Here is a 22,737-nt window from a genome sequence, read left to right on the forward strand (position 1 = left end):
ACAATGAACCATCGCGGGCTCCACCATTCCTGAGTCATTGGTGCCGGCTTTGATTTGTTCTATACCCCTCTACATCTCTAGTTTCCCTCTCCTCTGACTCTCAGTGTGAAGAAAGGTCTTGACCCGAAATATCACCTACTCCTTTTCTCCAGAGATGATGCCTGACCTGCTGAGTTACTCCAACATTTTGTCTCTATATATGGCATGCTTGGCTTCATTGGTGAGAACTTTGAGTGTAAGAGTCAAGAAATCATGTTGAAACTCTTTAGGACTGGTTAGATCTCATGTGGAATACTATGTGCAGTTCTGGTCCCTACATTACAGGAAGGATGTGGAGTCTTTGGAAAGGGTGCAGAAGAGATTGATCAGAATGATGCCTGGATTAGGGGGTATTAGCTACAGTGAGAGGTTGGCCAAATCTTAATTATTTTATTCTGGAACATCAGAGGGAGACTTACATAGATACATAGAAAATAGGTGCAGGAGTAGGCCATTCGGCCCTTCGAGCCTGCACCGCCATTCAATATGATCATGGCTGATCATCCAACTCAGTATCCCGTACCTGCCTTCTCTCCATACCCCCTGATCCCTTTAGCCACAAGGGCCACATCTAACTCCCTCTTAAATATAGCCAATGAACTGGCCTCAACTACCATCTGGGGCAGAGAGTTCCAGAGATTCACCACTCTTTTTCTCATCTCGGTCTTAAAGGATTTCCCCCTTATCCTTAAGCTGTGACCCCTTGTCCTGGATACTAATACTAATACTATTACTAGTATTAATACTAATATTTAAAACTATGAGAGAATAGATAGGGTAGACAGTCAGAACCTTTTTTCCCAGTGTGGAAATGTCAAGAACTGGAGGGCATAGCTTAAAAATGAGAGGGGCAAAATTTAAAGGAGATGTGTGGGGCAAATGATTTTAACATAGAGAGTTGTGGGAGCCTGGAATGTGCTACCAGGGATGTTATGTTAGTGGAGGCAGATATGATGGTGGCATTTAAGAGGCTTTCAGAAAGGCACAACGACATGCAAGGAATGGACAGAAATAAACCTTGTGCAGGCAGAGGTGATTAGTTTAAGTGGGCATCATGTTCGGCATAAACAATGTGGGCTGAAGTGCCTGTACCTGCTCTATGGTCCATGTGCTAAATGTCCTTACTCTAAACTTCAGTAAGATCAATGCCTTTCATTGTAGAAACCTGTCACAAGCTATTCTTGATTAACTGACCATCAGCTCAATATTTTGCCTCACATATACTCAAGATAAATGACAGGTGTCTCCCTGACCAGAGAATAACTCCTAAGACTATTTATTTGGCCACCCTTTACCATGTCCACATTGTGCCCAACTGATTCTACTTGCCTATGTTATAACTGTATCCTTCCCTGCCTTGCCTACTTAAGTGTCTGTCTAAATGTATCTTAAATGCAGTATTTGTACCTGACTTCACCACCTCCTCCAGTAGCATGTTTCAGATATCAATTACTCTCTGTGTAAAAAAACCTTACCGTTCAGATCACTCCTACAAAACTCCTTCATCTCACCTTCTGTCCATCACCCGTGCATTTAGATACATCTACCAAGGGAACAAGATATTGACTATCTACCCTATCCGTGTCTCTCGGAGTCGTACCAGGTCACCTCTCATCCTTCTTCGCTTCAGTGAAAACAAGCTAAGCCTTTGCAATCTCTCCCCCTAACTAAAGTCGTCCAATCCTGGTAACATCCTGGTGGATCTCCTTTATACTCTTCAGCACAATTACATCCTTCTTATAACATGGTGACCAGAGCAACACACAGCACTCCAAGTATGACCTAACCATTGTTTTGAAATATTGTTATCATTAGTTGTAAATTTAAGGGCCTGTCCCACTTCGGCGACCTAATCCGCGGGTTCTGGCGAGTTTGCCCTCGACTCATACTCGCAGCATGGTCGCCACGAGGTTGTAGGAGGTCTTCGTAACTCTCCTTCATGCTCGAGAGTGGTCTCTGCGTATTCGAGGCTTCAGCTAGGTAGCGGCGGTTTTTTCAACATGTTAAAAAATGCCCGCAAGTAAAAAAAGGTCGCCATGGAAAAAATCAATATTTTTTTTACCCGTAGGTTTAGTCGTAGTAGGTCTGCATGTTAGTCGTAGGTAATCGAGGATAGTCGAAGGTAGTCTTCATCATAGTCGAAGGGAGGTCGAAGGAGATCGAAGGAGGTCGTCTTCACTCTCCACTATTCGGTGTCCAATTTTCCCAAAGTTAGTCATAGCAAGTCAAAGCTATTCTTCAACATAGTCGAAGAAGGTCGAAGGAGGTCTTCAACATTTCATTTTTTTAAACTCTTCTAAACTCACCAATTAGGTCGCCCAAGTGGGACAGCCCCTTAAACAGCCTATATTAATCTCTTCCACCACCCCTATACTAAACACTTGATTCTTAGTGGCTCCAAGACAAACAAGGCATGGACAATAACAAAGGAATTGGCAATCTCAACGGCATCCCCTGACAAATATAACAATTCTGACAATATTTGCACAATATTTGTTTACCTAAACTCTTTCCTCAATTACATCCAGTTAAAATCAAAAAAGCTGTCCCAAAAAAGCTTCAATTCCAGCTTGGTCCTATGGCTAAAATACTAATCTGAATCACTATCCTCATTTAAGACAATCTTCTCCTGAAAACAACATTAACTGCACAGATGCACAGAATCTCTTGTCCGGAGTCAGGGAAACGAGAACCAGAGGACAGAGGTTCAAGGTGAAGGGGAAAAGATTTAATAGGAATCTGAGGGGTAACATTTTCACACAAAGGGTGGTGGGTGTATGGAACAAGCTGCCAGAGGAGGTAGCTGAGGCTGGGACTATCCCATCATTTAAGGAACATTTAGACTGGTACATGGGTAGGACAAGTTTGAGGGATATGGACCAAACACAGGCAGGTGGAATGAGTTTAACTGGGACATTTTGGGCCGAAGGGCCTGTTTCCACCCTATCACTCTATGACTAATTAATCTCATAATGCAAAATGTTCCCAACTAAAAATGCACAACGTTGATACTGGCCAAAAAGGAACAGAAGCAATATGGTGGGTTTTCAAATGGATGGACTTTCCAGAGAGTTTATTCAGTGGGGAAAGAGGAAACTAGAAATGATGCATGATTCACAATCTACACATCTATAAAATAACATTTAAATATTTCTTGATTTACAAGAGAAATGGAGATGGATCCATATCATTGAGTTCCCCTTTGCAATGAATAAAGCCACGGCTTCAACATTACTTCACTTTGACGTTTAATCCCAAAGTCTAGAAATCAATCAATATCAGTTTAAATATCTTTTGACAGAATATTTACAGACCACCGAGGTGGAAAGTTTTAAAGTGTCATACTCTGCTGAATGAATGACATTCTCCACTTCAAGTTTAATCAACTCCTCAACCAAGAAGACATTCTCCTTTTCTCCACTTCTTCCCAGGATAAAGCAATTCACGGGTTCTCACTCATTTTTCAAACCTTCACTTCTTATTCGTCTCAGTGTAATCCATCTTCCCTCATAGAGTCATTGGGTCATACAGCGCGGAAACAGGCCCTTGGGCCCAACTTGCCCACGCTGACCAACATGCGCTATCTACACTAGTCCACCTGCCTGCGTTTGGTCCCGAACCCTCATAGGACAAACACCCTTATCCCAGAAATCAAGCAATTTAATTTGTCTTTTTGATCCTTTCAATTCTTCCTGAAAACAATATTAGCAATCCTACGTAGTATAAAGGGTCTGTCCCACTTACGCGATTTTTTTCGGCGACTTGCCGGCACCATCTTAGGTTGCCGAAAATGATCAAAATGTTGAAAATCCAGCAGCGACCAGAAAAAGGTATGACTCTTTGGGCGACTACTCATGACCAAACAGGCGTCACCCCGCAGGTAATGCATGAGTAGTCGCCCAAAGAGTCGTACCTTTTTTTGGTCGCCGCTGGATTTTCAACATTTTTTTAATTTTTGGCGACCCACTGCGACTATGACGGATGCCGGCAAGTTGCTGAAAAAAATCGCGTAAGTGAGACAGGCCCTTTATACATTATATCAGAATAAGGAGAATTTTCACTCAAAGATGCCCCCTGCCCCAGTGAGTATGTTTTTTTGCTCAAGATTCCAGCATCTGCAGCCTCTTGTGTGTCAACACTTTATATCGCTTTACTTACAAAATTGCTAAATTAAATTTTATTGCCAGTTAGTACCGTCTTAACCAATATCATTAGAGATTTAGACTTTAGTGATACAGGCACAAATTAGCCCTTAGGCCTACCGAGTCCACGTCGACTAGCACAATCCTATACACTTGGAACAATTTACAATTTTACCAAAGTCAATTTACCTCCAAACCTTTGAGTATGGAGTATGGGTGGAAACTGGAGCCACCAGAGATAAGCCACGTGATGATGGGGAGAACATACAAACTCCATACAGACACTCCCTGTAATCAGTTAGGGACAATATTTTGCTTCAGGATCGAAGGTAAATCAGCTTGGTGACTCCAAATATTGAACATTTGCCCACACTCTCTGTTCAGCCCCAGGCAGGATATACTCTCTTTCTGTAGTATTGACAAAGAACACTTATCACCACAGAAAAGAAACTGCAATAATACAGCCAACACTAGAATTCCACGGTCTCGATAAAGGGCAAACATTGTGCTCAACTTGTGCAGAGAAACCGACTCTTTACCTCATCACGTCCTAGCCAGCTATCAGCCACCATCTACATTAGTCCCATTTACCACCATATTGCCTGCAGCCGCTATTCCTTGGCAGTTTGAGTGCTTTTCGAGATACTTCTTGATCATTGTTCGAGTATCTGCCTTCACCTCTCTCGCAGCAGATTCCTATCACCCTTTGGGTAAAAAAGATCTTCCTCAGATCTCCTCTGAACCTCTTGCCCCTTAAATCTAAAGCTAGCTTTTGACACCTCTACAATGGTTTAGTTTAGTTTAGTTTAGAGATACAGCGTGGAAACAGGCCCTTCGGCCCACCGAGTCAGCACCGACCAGCGATACCCGCACATTAACACTACCCTACACACACTAGGGACAATTTACATTTATACCGAGCCAATTAACCTATAAACCGGTACGTCGTTGGATTGTGGGAGGAAACCGAAGATCTGGGAGAAAACCCATGCAGGTCACGGGAGAACGTACATCGACCCGAAACGTTACCTATTTCCTTCGCTCCATAGATGCTGCCTCACCCGCTGAGTTTCTCCAGCATTTTTATCTAACTCCCTACAGACAGCACCTGTAGTCGGGACAAACCTGTATCTCTGGCGCTGAAAGCGCTGTAAGGCAGCAACTCTACCGCTGCGCCACCATGCTGCACTATGTAAAAGGAGTATAATTTTGTATCAACCAGCCTAACTACACCACCCATACCCGTCAGGTCTCTGGTCCCCAGCATCCCGATACAGGGGAAACAAACCCTGCCGGTCCGCTCTCTCCGCAGGAGTGAAACCTTTTCACTGTGCCTCAGTACACATGACAATCATAAACCAAAGCCTACAGGGCCTGTCCCACCAGCATGTGACTGCATGCGGCAAGTGCGACCTAACGTGGTAGCTTGAGCCGTACGGCCTGGCGGGGCCGGTCCCACTTCGATCGCCGGAGCAGCTGAGTTGCGCGGAGCAGGTCCCGACATCACGCAGGGCTCCGAAAAACTGACAGTGTTCAAAAATTCCACGCAGCAACGACCTGCCGGCCTGCAGCCGCCTCAACGCCGCACGCACTGCCTCAACGGGCATACGCAGCGTCTCGACGCCGGACGCAGCTTCTTGACACCGTACGTCACGTGCGGACTTCACGACACTCACTCGACCTCCACGCGGCCCCCGCTTCCGGTTTGGTCACGCTTGCCGCATGCAGTCGCATGCTGGTGGGAACAGCCCTGTACGGGGATCACTCGACCTCTGCGCGACCCCCGTGCGGCCCCCGCTTCCGGTTTGGTCACGCTTGCCGCATGCGGTCGCATGCTCGTGGGACAGGTCCCTAAGCGTTCCATCTCAGGGAACATTCAGATGAAACTTCTCCACATCCTCTCTAAGCAATCAACAACACTTCTATTTACACATCTCGCACGTCCCTTGTAAGCCACTTAAGGTACTTTGCAACCTAAGAAGTATGTTGAATTGCAGTGGAGTAATCACAAGATGCAGCAATCTATTTATATCTAATATGCTCCCACAAATATCATCCAGGTACGTGGCCAAATCATTTTAGTTATGCTGACCGAGAGATAAATTATTTGTGTTTTTAGTTTGTTGTAAAATGTAAGTTTTAGTTCTGTATTATCTTATTTCTCGACGGAGGTGCAACTTTTTCCATGTCTGTATCTCCATCCGCACTGCGGCATAATGCCCCTGTCCCACTTAGGAAACTGAACGGAAACCTCTGGAGACTTTGCGCCCCACCCAAGGTTTCCGTGCGGTTCACGGAGGTTTTTGTCAGTTTCCCTACCTGCTTCCACTACCTGCAACCTCCGGGAACTGCACGGAAGCCTTGGGTGGGGCGCAAAGTCACCAGAGGTTTCTGTTCAGGTTTCCTAATTGGGACAGTGGCATTTCATCGCAGAGCTGGTGGCCTCTTGTAGGGGGTCGACCTTGGGAGCTCCAACCGTGGGAACCTGCAGACTTTAACATCGTGGAGTGCGCGGTCCTTGATTAGGGACTGGCTTCGGGAGCTCCAAGCCGCAGGAGCTTCGACCGCCCCGATCACTGGAGCTTGCGTACAGAGCGAATAGATCCACAGAGGACGCTGTAGCCACAGCTCTCCATGCTGCACTGTCTCACCTGGAGCAGCGGGGGAGCTACGTGCGGATGCTCTTTGTGGACTACAGCTCTGCTTTTAATACTATCCTTCCCCACAAACTGGTGGACAAACTGGGGGACTTGGGACTTCCACACTCCACCTGTACGTGGATAAATAGCTTCCTGTCGGGTCGAAGCCAGAGAGTCAGAGTGGGCCATCACACATCCACGGCCCTCAGCCTCAGTACCGGCTCTCCACAGGGCTGCGTACTGAGCCCCCTGCTCTACACCATCTACACACATGACTGCACCCCCGCCCACCACAGCAACACCATTGTCAAATTTGCGGATGACACTACAGTGGTGGGACTCATCTCCGGGGGGGACGAGTACGCCTACCGGGATGAGGTGGAGCAGCTGACGGTGTTGTGCGTAGAGAAAATAACCTGCTCCTCAACAGCCCAAAGACGAGGGAGGGAATAATAGACTTCAGGAAAAACAAAACGGACATGGTACCACTGACCATCAGAGGGGACTGTGTAGAGAGGGTGGCGGAGCTTCCTGGGAATCCACATTGAGGAGGACCTGACGTGGAGCGTGCTGCGCTGCTGAAAAAGTCCGCAGAGACTGCACTTCCTGAGGGTGCTCAGGAAGAACAACATCACTCAGAGGCTGCTGCTGTCCTTTTATCGGTGCTCCATTGAGAGCATACTAACATACTGTGTATGCGTGTAGTACACCAGCTGCACAGCGGCTCAGAGGAAAGCGCTCCAGAGGGCCATTGACAACCCCCAGAGGATTGTCGGCTGCCCTCTCCTTACCTTGGAGGACCTACACAGTTCCCGCTGCACCAAAAAAACCCAGAATATAATAAAGGACATCTCCCACCCCGGACACTCCCTGTTTGAACTGTTGCCGTCAGGCAGACGGTACAGATCCACAAGGACAAGGACAAATAGACTAAAAAACAGTTTTTACCCCACTGCTATAAAAGCACTAAATGTAGCCGCCAAGGAACGCAGGGGCGATACAGACTAAGGGACTGTGGTAACGGTGAAATCGACAGAAGGATGGAGGGTTGGGTGTGTATGCGTGCTTTGTCTGTGATATTTATTTATTTACTTATCTTTATTATTTTACCGTGGATGTTTCGTTAGCTTTAGAAATGTTTGAATGCTGCACTGACTGGCTGACATTTTAAATTTCGTTGTACATGGCCCATGTTACAATGACAATAAAGAAACTATTCTATTCTTCGATGGTTTCTTCGATCGCCCCGGCTGCGGATGGTTCGACTCCCCCAACCGCAGGAGAAAAGGAAGGAAGAAGATAAGACTTTATTGCCTTCCATCGCAGTGGGGAATGTGGAGTGTGGTGGATGTTTATGTCAATTTCTATGCAGTTGTGCATAATGTTGCTTTTTTTGGTATGACTGTATGGCAAATAAAATTCGTCGTATGTTGCAAAACATACTTGGCGAATAAATTACGATTATGATTATAAGTAGTGTTCCTGTGATAACGGATTTATGTAGACACAAGGAACTGCAGATGATGGAATCTTGCATAGTACACAAAGTGCTGAAGTATCTCAGCAGGTTAGGCAGTGCCTCTGGCGGACATGGATAGGTGATGTTTCGAAAGGTTCCAATCCGAAACATCGTCCTGAGATGCTGCCAGATCCACTGAATTACTCCAGCGCTTTGTGTTCATAGCATATTTACTCGCCAATTTTATATTGTATAATGATATCATATTTGATAAATATAAAGACACCCAATTTCCACTTTGAACGACAATCATCTACCAACACATTTACTATCCGTTCTTCTGACAGGTACTGGCATTAAATTTGCAACATTCTCTGTTCCATATCCTCTGCTCTAACTGTGTATTTTTTCTCAAATTTGAGGCAACTGTAAAAAAAAAACGCATTTTAATGTTTAAATCCAATAGCTCCAAGAAAAGGCTTTAGTTGAAAAAAGGTTACTTGCAAAACATAGCCTGGCGAACTAGCATTTTAGTGGGATTAAATAGTGGTATAATTTAGTACTAAAAAACTTAAGATGTGGACACAAAAAACTGCAGATGCTGGTTTACAAAAAAAGACATAAAGCATGAAGAAGGATCCTAATTCGAAATGTCACCGATCCATGTTCTCTAGAGATGCTGCCTGACCCGCTGAGTTTCTCCAGCACTCTGTGTCCATGTTTTCCAGAGATGCTGTCTGAACAGGTGATTTACTCCAGCAATTTGTGTCTTTTTTAAAAAAAATAGAAAACTTCACTTATTTTACACTCCATAATGTATTTATGGTTCTATATTTTAGACCCTAATATCAGATACTGTACGTGATATCTGATTCAGATGGAGGACATTACTAGAAATACTTCTTGCAGTGTATCACCAAACCAATGCAATGGGCACAATGTAAATGGACTCAGAATGAATAGTGCCAAAAAAAATCTGTAGGAAGGAACTGCAGATGCTGGTTTATACCAAAGAGAGACACAAAGTGCTGGAGTAACTCACCGGTCAGACAGCATCTCTCAAGAAAACTGATGGGTGACATTTCGGGTCAGACCCCTTCCTCAGACTCGAGAAGGTTTTGAAGAAGGGTTCTGACCGGAAATGTCAATCATCCGTTTTCTTCAGGGATGCTGCCTGACCCGCTGGGTTACTCCTGCACTTTGTGTCAATCTTCAGTTCCGGAAACTCAGTTTGTTTGGTTTGGGGAATATCGTGATTATTTGTGATCACACTGGCTGCCACTGATGTTTACCACCGGTGTCATTGTTGCTCAGAACCTGCAATTTTATTTAACAAGAACAGATAACAGCCGGCACTTCAGGTAGGTCGCTGCTGTCTGTTCTTGTTAAATGAAGCTGCGTGTATTTAGCAACAATTTTGACACTTTATTGTACATGCTAATAATATCTCAGTCACACTGCATGTATTCAGTGAAAAGGGTAATTTGCACGAACAAAATATTGCCAGCATTTATAACCCATTTCCCAATGAGTGAAAAAATGAATATTCATCATTTAATGATTTCTGAAAGCGCTGGTCAGGCATAAACTTGAATGAAGGAACATTACTGCTTAGAGTATTACATTGCAAAATAAGCATCTGTACAGCGCGGCACAGTGGCGCAGCAGTAAAGTTGCCAGAGACCCTGGTTCCATCCTAACTACGGGTGCTGTCTGTACTGAGTTTGTATGTTTTCCCAGTGACCTCATGGGTTTTCTCCAGGTGCTCCAGTTTCCTTCCACATTCAAAAGTTGTGCTGGTTTGTAGGTTAATTGGTTTCTACAAATTGTCAGGACTGTGTAGGATGCAAAACTAGGATAGCATAGAACTAGTGCAAGGGTGATCGTTGGTCAGCTTGGACTCAGTGGGCCGAAGGGCCAGTTTCCACACCGTATCTCTAAACTAAACTAAACATATGATTACATTATCACAGAAAGTAATCGAACATCAAAATGTGCATCAGGATTCCCATTTTTGTATTTCCCAAAAAGCACAGTTGAAATTGTAGAAATTAACCTGTGTCGTAGAGTCCTGGAGTCACACAGCACAAAATAGACTCATCGGCCCAACTCGTCCATGGCAGGGAAGTCCTCATCTAAGCTGGTCCTCTTTGGCCCCTATCCCACTAAACATTTCCCATCCATGAACTGTCCAAACGACAGTTAAATGTTGTTGTTCTACCAGCTTCAATTACCTCCTCTGGCAGCTGGTTCCATATACCCAACATCTTCTGTGTGAAAAGTACTCCATAGCCATCTTCAACACAGTTTCTGATAGGGAATAAATTCCAAAATCAAATTCAGATTTTCCTTAATTTTGTCCTCACTGGAAGAAACTAATACCCCCATGAAAGGGTTAATCAAGGTTTCCCCCTCTGTTATCAGGCTTCTGAATGGTCCTTGCATAAGCTGGGGTATTGTCTGTTTGACCTCAACCCCACTGTGGACTTTAGACTTTGTCTATTGAACTGATGCTCTACAACGCTGAGAACTACATTCTGCACTCTCTATCGTCACCTTTGCTCAAACTATTGTATCTGAATTTGACTTGATTGTATTTATGAATGATATTATCTGATCTGATAGCAAGCAAAATAAAGCTTTTCACCGCACTTTGGTAGATGTGAAAATAATAAACCTAACCCTTCGTCCAGCGATGCCACCCAGTATGGGTCAATGAAGTACCTACACCGTAAATATCCCAGTACTGCACTGCAGTTACAATAGGAGCCTCAGATGCTATTGATGGGAATAGTGCAAGTATTTCTAAAAATATTTAACATTCCTCCAAGAAAGACCTTCTGTAAGAGATCAGTAAAGAAAATCCATAAACATTCGAATAACAAAAACTCATTGTTAAAGAGGAAGAACCTTCCTGTCACACGGACAATGCCAAAATATGGCCAACAGCAGTGAATAAATGGCAGAGGAATCAAAACCGAAATGAAATGTTATCATCGGATGACCTGGATTTGTGGGTAGGGTGGGAGAATGTCCAAGATTACGTGAAGCAAATTAATACAACCGATCTTACAAAGAAAGGGAATCTATTTGTGAAAGTGATCACGTCACCCAACAGAATAACCAACCAACTTCTATTCTAATCAAGCACTCTGCGGTGTTGAGAAAGATAGCCGGTAATAAAGGTTATAGATTGTGGAGGAACTGATCTTCTGATAGGAAGACAACGGTTTGCCATTATCTGACCCACAACTCATGTTAATCCCCACAGTGTGTAAGGGAGGGAACAGGTCTATTGGTTACAGTTCAATTCCCCGTCCAGTTATGAACACAAGGAGTCAAGGGTGACCAAAGTTTAACTTAACTACAGGTCCACCACTGCTTTTCCAGCAGCTGATAGTGCAGAATTTCCTTTAAACCCAACAAAATCAAGAGCGACCACTTGGAATCCCCTTCAGAAATTCCCCCAAAAATGTGGTGCCAAGGCCGGGTGAGGCGGGCGTTCTCGACCTCATCGGGATCTCTGTGCCGATCGGTGGGTCGAATTTGTCCCCTGCAGCTGGGGATCTGGAACTCCGGCCGGGACGGAGCTGGCAGATCCGCTCCACAAGCCGACGTCCGATGCCAACTTTGCGGGTATCTTGACTCCCCGGTGGGCAAGGCAGACCGTTCTGGTACCATGGGACTCAGTTGGTCAGGCAAAATGGATAATCCAGTCTAAAGAAGGGTCTCGACCCGAAACATCACCTATTCATTTTTCTCCAGAGATGCAGCCCGACCCGCTGAGTTACTCCAGCATTTTGTGTCTACCAAAGGAAACAGTCCTTTTATTTACACTTTTCATATACACCTTTTACATATACCTTTCTTGGCCTGAGGCTATTCTAATGCAATTAGTCACCTTCATTCCATAACACTCTAATTACTGAAATGATTCATTCACATCTTTCCATTAAAATGATTCCTCACAATACCAGTTTAAATTACCATTACACTAATTTAAATTAAGTTCAACTGACCCTGCTTTCCCAAATTACACCTTGCATGCTTTATATGTTTATTTAACATTAGCCGTGAGCTTTTAGTAATTACCTCTGTTCTGGAAGGTAAAGAGTGATTCTCTTTCATAATTACTTACTACCACACATATTAAATTTCCACAATCAGACTTCAAACCTCCCAACACCGTACATTAAAGCCATGTTTTAACAGACCATGGGGCTGGAGGGGAATGGTGTCCATTATCGCTGATTATCCATTATATGTGTAAAGGAAAAAACGAGTAATAAAGTATCATTGCACAAGTGGTAGAAGTAAAGAATTGCAGGTGCTGGTTAATACATAAAAGGACACAAAGTGCTGGAGTAACTCAGCGGGTCAGGCAGCATCTGTGGAGAACATGGATAGGTGACGTTTCGGGTGGGGACCCTTCTTCAGACTGTGGGACTGGAGCTGGGCCTGGAATCCAGGTGGCTTGACATCCCCGGCCTGCTGTCGTCCATGGGAGAGGCGAGGATCAGCGTAGTCAATGGTAACGGCCCGCGGGCGGCCAGCGTGCTGGTGGAGGGCTGGTGATGGCAGTAGCAAGCGTCAGGTGGAGACGTCCAGGGAAGCTGTGTGGGCCTGCGGTGGTGGCAGTAGGCCCGGTCTGGTAGGCGGTGTGGGCAAGGGGTGGCATTGGCAGCCCGGCCTGGCGGTGAAGATCGGTAGGACTGGTCCGGAAGCGGACAAGGTGGTGGTGGTGCAGGTTGCCGGCAGCTTCACTGGTCCTGGTCTCAGAGAGAGCGGGGAGGTGTTGAATGTTGCCGCTTTGTTACCCGGTACCACTGCGGGTCTCAGCCTTGCAGCATTCGGGTGCACAGCACAATCCAGTGGTGGGTCTCGCCCTGAAACGTCACCTATCCATGCTCACCAGAAAAACTGCCTGAGTTATTCCAGCACTTTGTGTCCTTCAACATTGCACAAATGTCCATCGAAGCAATTGCTTGTCAATTTCAATGACCTCCCGCAGTGTAACGGGCCACCTGTGTTCTCAAAGAGCCTGTGGTATCTAATTACTGTGGGGATGCTGTGTCTGCTATAGGGAGGGTGCACGGCAGTCGGGTCACGACCCATGACCCGTACTGTTGCTACACTACGCCAACTGGAGTACACGCGATGAACTGCAGGTAAGCACTGACCATTGTTTCCAGCGTTAAAATCTGCCGAAATTGTCCATTTTTGCGCTGTAAATAATTATGGAAATCGGGATAAGCGTGAAAGACATTTAGCCTACTTCAGAATTCCAAAAGTGAGGAGAAATGTGAGGAGAAATGGCGGTAGAGAGAAGCGAGAGCTGAAGGGACAACAACAACCAGAGTGCTTGGCGAACATTGGCCATTTGCTCACTGCATTTCATCAACAGTAAGGCATTATTTGTGTTTTTTCTTGATTCCTTTGGCATCTAAAAAGTTTCAGAAGTGATAAATCTGGCTGTAAATTTTTTAAATCGCCCATGCTTCTCGTGGGTTTATACATACAAAACGAAAACACCTCTGAAGCAAAATTTACAGAAAGCAGAGAGTCTACAGAAGGACATACAGTTTAGGTAAAGAAGTAGCAGATAGAATGCAGTGTAGCATAATGTGGAGTCATGCATTTTGGTAGGAGGAATAAAGTTGTTGACTATTTTCTAAATGGAGAGAGAATTCAGAAATTGGAAGTGCAAAGGGACTTGGGAGTGCTGGTGCAGGATTCCCAAAAAGTTAATTTGCAAGTCGAATCAGAAGTAAGAAAGGCAAACGTAAGGCTAGCATTTATTTCAAGAGGGCTAGAATACAAAAACAGGGATGTAATGGTGAGGCTTTATAAAGGGCTGGTCAGACCACATTTGTAAGGTTTGTAAGGTTAATTCCCGGGGTGGCGGGACTGACATATGATGAAAGAATGGGTCGACTGGGCTTGTATTCACTGGAATTTAGAAGGATGAGAGGATATCTTATAGAAACACATAAAACTCTTAAAGGATTGGACAGGCTGGATGCAGGAAAAATCAAGCTCCCATCACAGTTAGAATAGTGAGGAGCTTTCTTCCTCTGGTGTAGTGTCTTTGTTGAATGTTCTTCAGGTCAGCTTCAGTTCCAGGAGCGTTGCCAATATCTCATGCCAATATAATTCACCTTCCCATTAAGAAATCCATGCTTGCTTTATTGAGTATGTGCCACATTTAAGTGGTGTTCGCCAACCTTGAACTTAAGCTCACTGTTGGAAATTAAGCCAAGGAACAGTTGGATGCAGACAATAAAATGATGATAATACGCAGGCAGCATGCATATAGTATTCTGCCCACACTGGGTCAAATGGCTCTTCCTAAAGATAGACACAAAATGCTGGAGTAACTCAGTGGGTCAGGCGGCATCTTTGTGGAAACGGAACAGGTGATGTTTCGGGTCGAGACCCTTCTTCAGACTGAGAGTCAGGAGAGAGGGAGATTAGAGGTGTGGAAAGGTACAGAACAAATCAGAGCCGGCTCCGATGACTCAGGAAAGGTGGACCCATTGATCAGCCGCTCAACTTCCTGTATTTTCACCTCTCCAAAACTGCGACAGAGGGAAAGGTTTTATGCATAATTGCAAATGGAAGATCTATTTCATCAGAGACACAATAGTTCTCAAAGAGACTGTGGTGTCTGATTACTGTGGGGATGCGGTGTCTGCGAGGTGAAACACATTATAAAGAGTGTAGGAAGGAACTGCAGATGCTGGTTTAAACCAAACGATAGACACCAAAAGCACCATAGAATTCCAGAGAATTGCCCCAAAGTGGAGATGCCTTGAGTTTTTAATTGGCAGATTTTAAATTTAGCTCCAATATTACCATTTTGAAATCACACAGACCTCTGCTCTAGGTTGACAGTTAATGTTCCAATTTTAGGTAACTAACCAAGAACCCACCCCTCTCTTTATTCTTCCTGCCTCTTCCCTGTTGCCCATCTAGAAGTGAACTAATTTCTCCCACTATCTTGCCCCCTCTTTCCCCTTCCACTACATTCCACTCTCTGGCCTCACAATTCACGCATCTTCCCCGCTTATCTCACAGCCTTTTGTCTTCTTTGCATCTGTGGCCTTCGTTCACCCGTCTGCCAAACAATCCCCTCTCACCTGTATCCACCTATCACTTGCCTGGCTTTGTGCCACCCGCACCTCTCTTCCAGCTTCCTCCACCTTTACGACAATCAGTCTGAAGAAGGATCCCGACCCGATACATTATTACCTATCCATGTTCTCCAGAGATGCTGCCTGACCCGCTGAGTTACTCCAACATTTGGTGTTTTTGTTGCTCAATGACAATATAATTTGGAGTTAATGATGTTCTCATCCACTATCACACAAAGCCAGTTAAAGCTTTTGGAGATCATCTTTTCAACATTATTTCTGGATAAGCACTTGTACATTTACTAGCTTAGATTGCTTCCTTCTATTCCATACTCACCACACATGTTCCTGTGGACATATTGAATACCATATTACTTTAATAAAACACCATTTAATAAAGTTTCTTACCAATGTCTGTGTGGTGTTTCCTGCCTCATTGAAATGTCGTTCAATGTAATGCGCTGACAGCAAATCACTGAGTAAAAAAGCAGAGTAAAATCAGACTTGTCAGTGGTTAGAAGATTTATTGGTAGGTCAGAACCAAGTCTAACAATGAGCAAATGTCAAAGCCCAAAATCATAAGATATCTCATGAATATTTACAGTTACAGGAGACATCCAGTGACAGAAACCTATATATTTTTCCATTTCCTCCTCTAATTAACTTCCAACATTAGTAATGCTCCATTACCTTGCCCGAAGACAATCCTGTTTATTAATCATGGTAAGTAAAAATGTTCTTTGGCCTTGACCCAAATTTATCATTTTACTGCTCTCAAATATTGCTCCTCAGTTCTGCTGTAAAAATGTTAAAAGGCTATTTCATTTACATATTCCATTTACAGATTTCAGTAACGTTGTCCTTCATTTCCTCACTAATTTGCCAGGTCTATCGTCATAGCTCACAATAGTGAGCTTACTCCAAAGTAAGCATGCAGGTACAGCAGGCAGTGAAGAAAGCGAATGGCATGTTAGCCTTTATAACAACAGGAATCGAATATAGGAGCAAAGAGGTCCTTCTACAGTTGTACAGAGCCCTAGTGAGACCACACCTGGAGTATTGTGTGCGGTTTTGGTCCCCTAATTTGAGGAAGGACCTTCTTCCTATTGAGGGAGTGCAGCGCAGGCTTACAAGGTTAATTCCCGGGATGGCGGGACTGTCATATGCTGAGAGAATGGAGCAGCTGGGCTTCTACACTCTAGAGTTTAGAAGGATGAGAGGATATCTCATTGAAACATATAAGACTGTTAAGGGTTTGGACACGCTAGAGGCAGGAAACATGCTCCCGATGTTGGGGGAGTCCAGAACCAGGGGCCACAGTTTAAGAATAAGGAGTAAGCCATTTAGAACAGAGACGAGGAAACACTTTTTCTCACAGAGAGTGGTGAGTCTGTGGAACTCTCTACCTCAGAGAGCGGTGGAGGCAGGTTCTCTGGATGCTTTCGAGAAAGAGCTAGATAGGGTTCTTAAAAATATCGGAGTCAGGGGATATGGGGAGAAGGCAGGAACGGGGTACTGATTGAGGATGATCAGCCATGATCATATTGAATGGCGGTGCTGGCTCGAAGGGCTGATTGGCCTACTCCTGCACCACCTATTGTCTATGGTTATGACACCTTCCCTAAACTACTTCCAGGACATTGAAGGTTAGTTTGCCAAGGCGAGAATTAGCTGTAACGTTAATATTATGGGTGGCACAGCGGTATAGTTGGCAAAGCACTCGGGACCCACGTTTAATCCTGATCTTGAGTGCGATTTGTGTGGAGTTTGCAAGTTCTCCCTTTCATCAGAAGATTGGCACAAAATGCTGGAGTAACTCAGCGGGACAGAAGGTGACGTTTTGGGTCGGGAATGTTATTCAGACCGTGGTTGGGTTGGGGGGGGGAACCTGGAATGATCGGAACAGGGTTTCTGATGCTGTGAGACAATAGCTCTACCTGCTGTGTCGCTGAGCTGCCCTTATATTTAACTGATTTGTCTCCAAATTCAAAATTTGAGGTACAGTATACCAAGAATATTGACCTCAACTAAACACAGTGAAATCATATTATGGATGCAGACTTTAAACAATTTCCTTTTATGTATACTATGTCATTTTGCAGTCCCCCAAATACACTTGTGTATGTTGGTCTGACACAAACTAACCCTTATTTAGTGCAATTCTCCTCATATATCTGATTCCTTCGAACTGATACTCCATCAAATATAGATCTTTGTCTTCCTCTGACCAACAGCCAGTAATACCAACCTCTTAAAACATATGAACTAGAGCAATTGAGGAATTTAGAACAAAAGGCTTGGTGATCAATACTAATATGAGGCAAGCTTAGGTATTATATCTACATTTATATGTGAGCAACACTACACTTGATCCTTCACTTTTACTCAGCCAGTCTCTGGAGTACATATAAGGCAATGGGGGATGTCATTGTATGTTAGAATGGGAGACTTTTGAAGACACACTGAAACTAAAATTACATACCAGCTGAAACAGAGAGTGCATTAAACGAGGAAGTATGCTCACACTGCTATACACAGGGACTGGGGAAAATATCTGATTCCATTCTCCTATCATTCAGTTCTATAGTGGCTTCGATTTAAATTATCTTCCAGTTATCGAGTTTTAACCTGAGAAGTTTGTTCCTTCATTTTTGCCAAGTGAGTACAAGTAAAACATAGATAAAGTGTTTAATTTAGTTTGGTGATACAGCATGGAAACAGGCCAATCGGCCCACTGAGTCCATGCTGACCATCAATCACCCGTTCACCATTCGGTTGTGTCTATTTTGTGCATTTTCTGTCTATTTCATAGAATGTCCCGCGACCTGGAACTTTGGTTGCAATGCTGGAGAATGTCTTTGAGGAGGAGCAAAGGCTGAGAGGAGATTTGGTTCAAAATCATCGCTGGCAGACAGATTAAGGTGGAACGGGTTACACCGGAGTTTGGGCAGTTTGATGTAATGTTTTGATTTCATTGCACAGTATTTTTCTTTTCACTGTCTTGTACAATTTATGTTTTGGTAAGCATCTGAACTGAAACAGGTTACGGGAGATACATAAACAATGGCAGTAAATCGAGTGCTCTGACAGAAAGCATATGGACAGCAGACACTCCACCTCTCCCATCCCACCATCAGCAAACCAGTTATATAATTCAATTCAATGCCTCCACGGGTACTTGTGAATAGACACAAAATGCTGGAGTAACTCAGCGGGACAGGCAGCGACTCTGGAGAGAAGGAACGGGTGACGTTTCTGTCGGCGCTCGCCGGCTCCGCAATTGCGGCCACGAGCGCAGGCCTCCTTGCGTCACCGCGGGCTCGGGCCCAGGAGGTACCGGAGATGATGGAAGTCTGCGGGTCGGATGATTACGGGAAAAAAAATGCCTACGGGCTGGGTGATTTTTGGCTACAAGCCGCATTTAGCCCGGGGGCTGTAGGTTGCCGACCCCTGCACTAGGGGCTATTCACAGAGGCCAATTAATCTACAAACCCACACGTCTTTGGGATATGAGAGGAAGCTGGACCACCCGGAGGAAACCCACATGGTCGCAGAGAGAACATGCAAACTCCACACAGACAGCAATCAAGGTCAGGATCGAACCCGAGTGTCTGGCACTTTGAGGCAGCAACTCCACCAGCTGTGCCACAACATCACAAAGGAAATGGTGGCAATTAAGTTAAAAAGCTCCAGTTCAAAAATTTAGCAAAACCATGGATGTTGAAAGAAATGGTAGACACCATCGGCCAATTAACTTTGTTTAGATATACAGCGTGAAAACAGGCCCTTCGGCCCTCAAGTCTGTGCCAACCTCCAATCACCCAAGCACACGAGTTCTATGTTGAGTTGTGAGAGATATTTCACAAAAATATAGATCTTATGGAGTATGGCAAGATGGGGATAACAAACGTATTAAATATTGTTTTGTGGAATATCTCTCACAACGCAATAAATTGTAATCCTTGCACTACTGTACCCAGTGTCTCCTCAGTAAAACATTAAAGAAGCCTAATAGCTCAGATGTGAATGGCTGAGGTTTTGATCTTCCCTGCAACTCTGATCTACTCAATCCTTCCAGTATATTCTGATCCTACTCCTGTGGTTAGACTCCTGGTCTATTTAGTTCACTTTAGCCTATTTGACTGAGGGACCCATCGCTCCATATTACCCTACCTTCTGGTACTAACCCAATGCCAACTGAGCTGTTGGAAACATCTATGAGTAATTCACTGGTGGGGTGGCATGGTGGCGCAGTGGTAGAGAGTTGATGTCTTACAGCACCAGAGACCCAGGTTTGATCCTGTCTCGGATGCGGCCTGTGCAGAGTTTGTACGTTCTCCCCATGACTGTGTGGGTTTTCTACGGGTGCTCCAGTTTTCTCCCACATGCAGGTTTGTAGGTTAATTGGCTTCAGTAAATAGCCCCTAGTGTGTCGGATGAGAAACTGTGCTATCATGGAGCTAGTGTACTAGTGTATTGGAGGTTGGCATGGATGCGGACCAGGCCATTCGGCCCTCCAAGGCTGCTCCGTCATTCAATATGATCAGGGATGATCATTCAAATTTGGGGAGTTGTGACGTTTGTTTTGTCCTCTGTTCATCTCCGGCCTTTGGCCATATTACAATCAAAGCCCACCTCCTCAGCCCCCCCCCCCCCCCCCCCCCCCCCCCACCCCCCCTCACCTATCACTTCCTTCCGCTTTGTTCCACCCACACCCAGCTTTCTTCCCCTTATTACAATTAGTCTGAAGAAGGGTCCACACCCAAGACGTTGCCTATCCATGCCCTCCAGAGATGCTGCCTGACCTGCTGAATTTTTCCAGCACTGTGTGTTTTCTTTTGTAAAACCTGCATTTGCAGTTCGTTATTTCTACATCCAGAACAGCCGAATGGAGCATTCACTGGCTGTGGCTGAACAGAAAAGATGCTGTCTGGGCTGCCACGTGACCATCTAGAGGCTAACCATAAGCCACACACCCAGGTCTGATCACCCTGCGGTGGGCCTGCCTCGACTGAGGGTGTCTTGTGATAAAAGGCCGAAACACCCAGTGACGTTGAGGTACACAACTGAAGATAGAAACATAGAAACATAGAAAATAGGTGCAGGAGTAGGCCATTCGGCCCTTCGAGCCTGCATTGCCATTCAATATGATCATGGCTGATCATCCAACTCAGTATCCTGTACCTGCCTTCTCTCCATACCCCTGATCTCTTTAGCCACAAGGGCCACATCTAACTCCCTTTTAAATATAGCCAATGAACTGGCCTCAACTACCTTCTGTGGCAGAGAATTCCAGAGATTCACCACTCTCTGTGTGAAAAATGTTTTTCTCATCTCGGTCCTAAACGATTTCCCCCTTATCCTTAAACTGTGACCCTTTGTTATGGACTTCCCCAATATCGGAAACAATCTTCCTGCATCTAGCCTGTCCAACCCCTTATGAATTTTGTACGTTTCTATAAGATCCCCCCTCAATCTTCTAAATTCTAGCGAGTACAAGCCGAGTCTATCAAGTCTTTCTTCATAAGAAAGTCGTGACATCCCAGGAATCAGTTTGGTGAACCTTCTTACATACTCCAGATTTGGTCTCACCAATGCCGTACCACGCATTGGTGAGACCAAATCTGGAGTATGGTGTACAATTTTGGTCGCCCAATTATAGGAAGGATGTCAACAAAATAGAGAGAGTACAGAGGAGATTTACTAGAATGTTGCCTGGGTTTCAACAACTAAGTTACAGAGATAGGTTGAATAAGTTAGGTCTTTATTCTCTGGAGCGCAGAATTAAGGGGGGACCTGATAGAGGTCTTTAAAATGATGAGAGGGATAGACAGAGTTGATGTGGACAAGCTTTTCCCTTTGAGAATAGGGAAGATTCAAACAAGAGGACATGACTTCAGAATTAAGGGACAGAAGTTTAGGGGTAATATGAGGGGGAACTTCTTTACGCAGAGAGTGGTGGCGGTGTGGAATGAGCTCCCAATGGAAGTGGTGGAGGCAGGTTCATTGGTATCATTTAAAAATAAATTGGATAGGCATATGGATGAGAAGGGAATGGAGGGTTATGGTATGAGTGCAGGCAGGTGGGACTAAGGGGAAAAAAAAAATTTGTTCGGCATAGACTTGTAGGGCCGAGATGGCCTGTTTCCGTGCTGTAATTGTTATATGGTTATATGGTTATATGGTTCTCTGAACTCCCTCTATGGCAAGAATGTTTTTTCTCAGATTAGGAGACCAAAACTGTATGCAATACTCCAGGTGTGGTCTCATTAAGACCCTGTACAACTGCAGTAGAACCTCCCTGCTCATATACTCAAATCCTTTTGCTATGAATGCTAACATACCATTCACTTTCTTCACTGCCTGCTACACCTGCATGCCTACTTTCAATGACTGGTGTAGCAGGACACCCAGGTCTCGTTGCATCTCCCCTTTTCCCAATCAGCCACCATTCAGATAAGATGTGTCTGATTGGTAGCAAAATCACCTAGTGGTCATCCCCAAGAATACCAAATGTGAATTGTAGTGAAAACATTAGGGATTGTAACATCCAGTCCTACTAATCAATCTAAAAGCTAAACGAATCAAGAGAGATGGCGAGACAATGGGAACAGCCCACGGAATTATTGAATGATGGCATGGGGTAGGAGGGCCAAATGTCCTCATCCTGCTGCTAACTGTAAAATATTTCCCAATATGCTGCTTCACAACCTGCAGTGGTGATTGCTAGTAGAAGGCAGGCTAAGTGCAGTGAGACTGAGATCATGGTCTAAGGAACATCAGTCCCAGGTTGTTGGCACGCAATACACATCGTGTTCATTGGAAGGTCCTGTGTTGGATTACAGTACATCATTCATGTGAATGGAAGTTACCAGATGTCAAGAACCACCCGTTACAGTTACCAACTGCAATCTTTAGCTGCAAGTATAACTGCTTGAATGCACATGTGAAAAATGAATGAATCTGTCAACCTTCCAGAGTTCAGCATGCATCATTCACGCTCGAATGCCTAAATGCTGTTGAGGTTGGAACCTGGAGGGAGTTGGCTGTCATCTTTTTGCTTTTGCTAAAAAGGGCTTGGAACAAAAATAATAAGCTATCGCGGTGTCTCAGCATCAGTAAAACCTGCAGCAAATCGGTTCGGAACATGTGGCAACACTCACTGACCCTTTACCAGTGAGTCTAAACTGTGAATAAACCAAGCTCAGATCATGCCAGCTGTTTCCTCTTTCCCAAGAAGGCCACTAGCATTGGGCCAGAGCTCACCAATGATGGCCCACTGCTGCTCTACGTACTAACTCCTGGTTTACCTTTTCCAAAATCTG

General features: G+C 44.7%; 1 protein-coding gene across 2 annotated transcripts in view; it reads right to left on the bottom strand.

Annotated features, from left to right (window-relative positions):
- The window catches only part of adam11 (ADAM metallopeptidase domain 11), a 145,282-nt gene that overhangs the window by 105,994 nt on the left and 16,551 nt on the right, over nt 1-22,737 (bottom strand). For both annotated transcript variants that reach the window (XM_055657337.1, XM_055657336.1), the window contains exon 4: nt 15,821-15,887. In XM_055657337.1, the coding sequence (XP_055513312.1) occupies nt 15,821-15,887 (67 nt within the window). The remainder of the gene's footprint in view (nt 1-15,820; nt 15,888-22,737) is intronic.

This window comes from Leucoraja erinacea, chromosome 27 (genome assembly GCF_028641065.1).
Source record: "Leucoraja erinacea ecotype New England chromosome 27, Leri_hhj_1, whole genome shotgun sequence".
Classification (NCBI taxonomy): Eukaryota; Metazoa; Chordata; class Chondrichthyes; order Rajiformes; family Rajidae; genus Leucoraja; species Leucoraja erinaceus.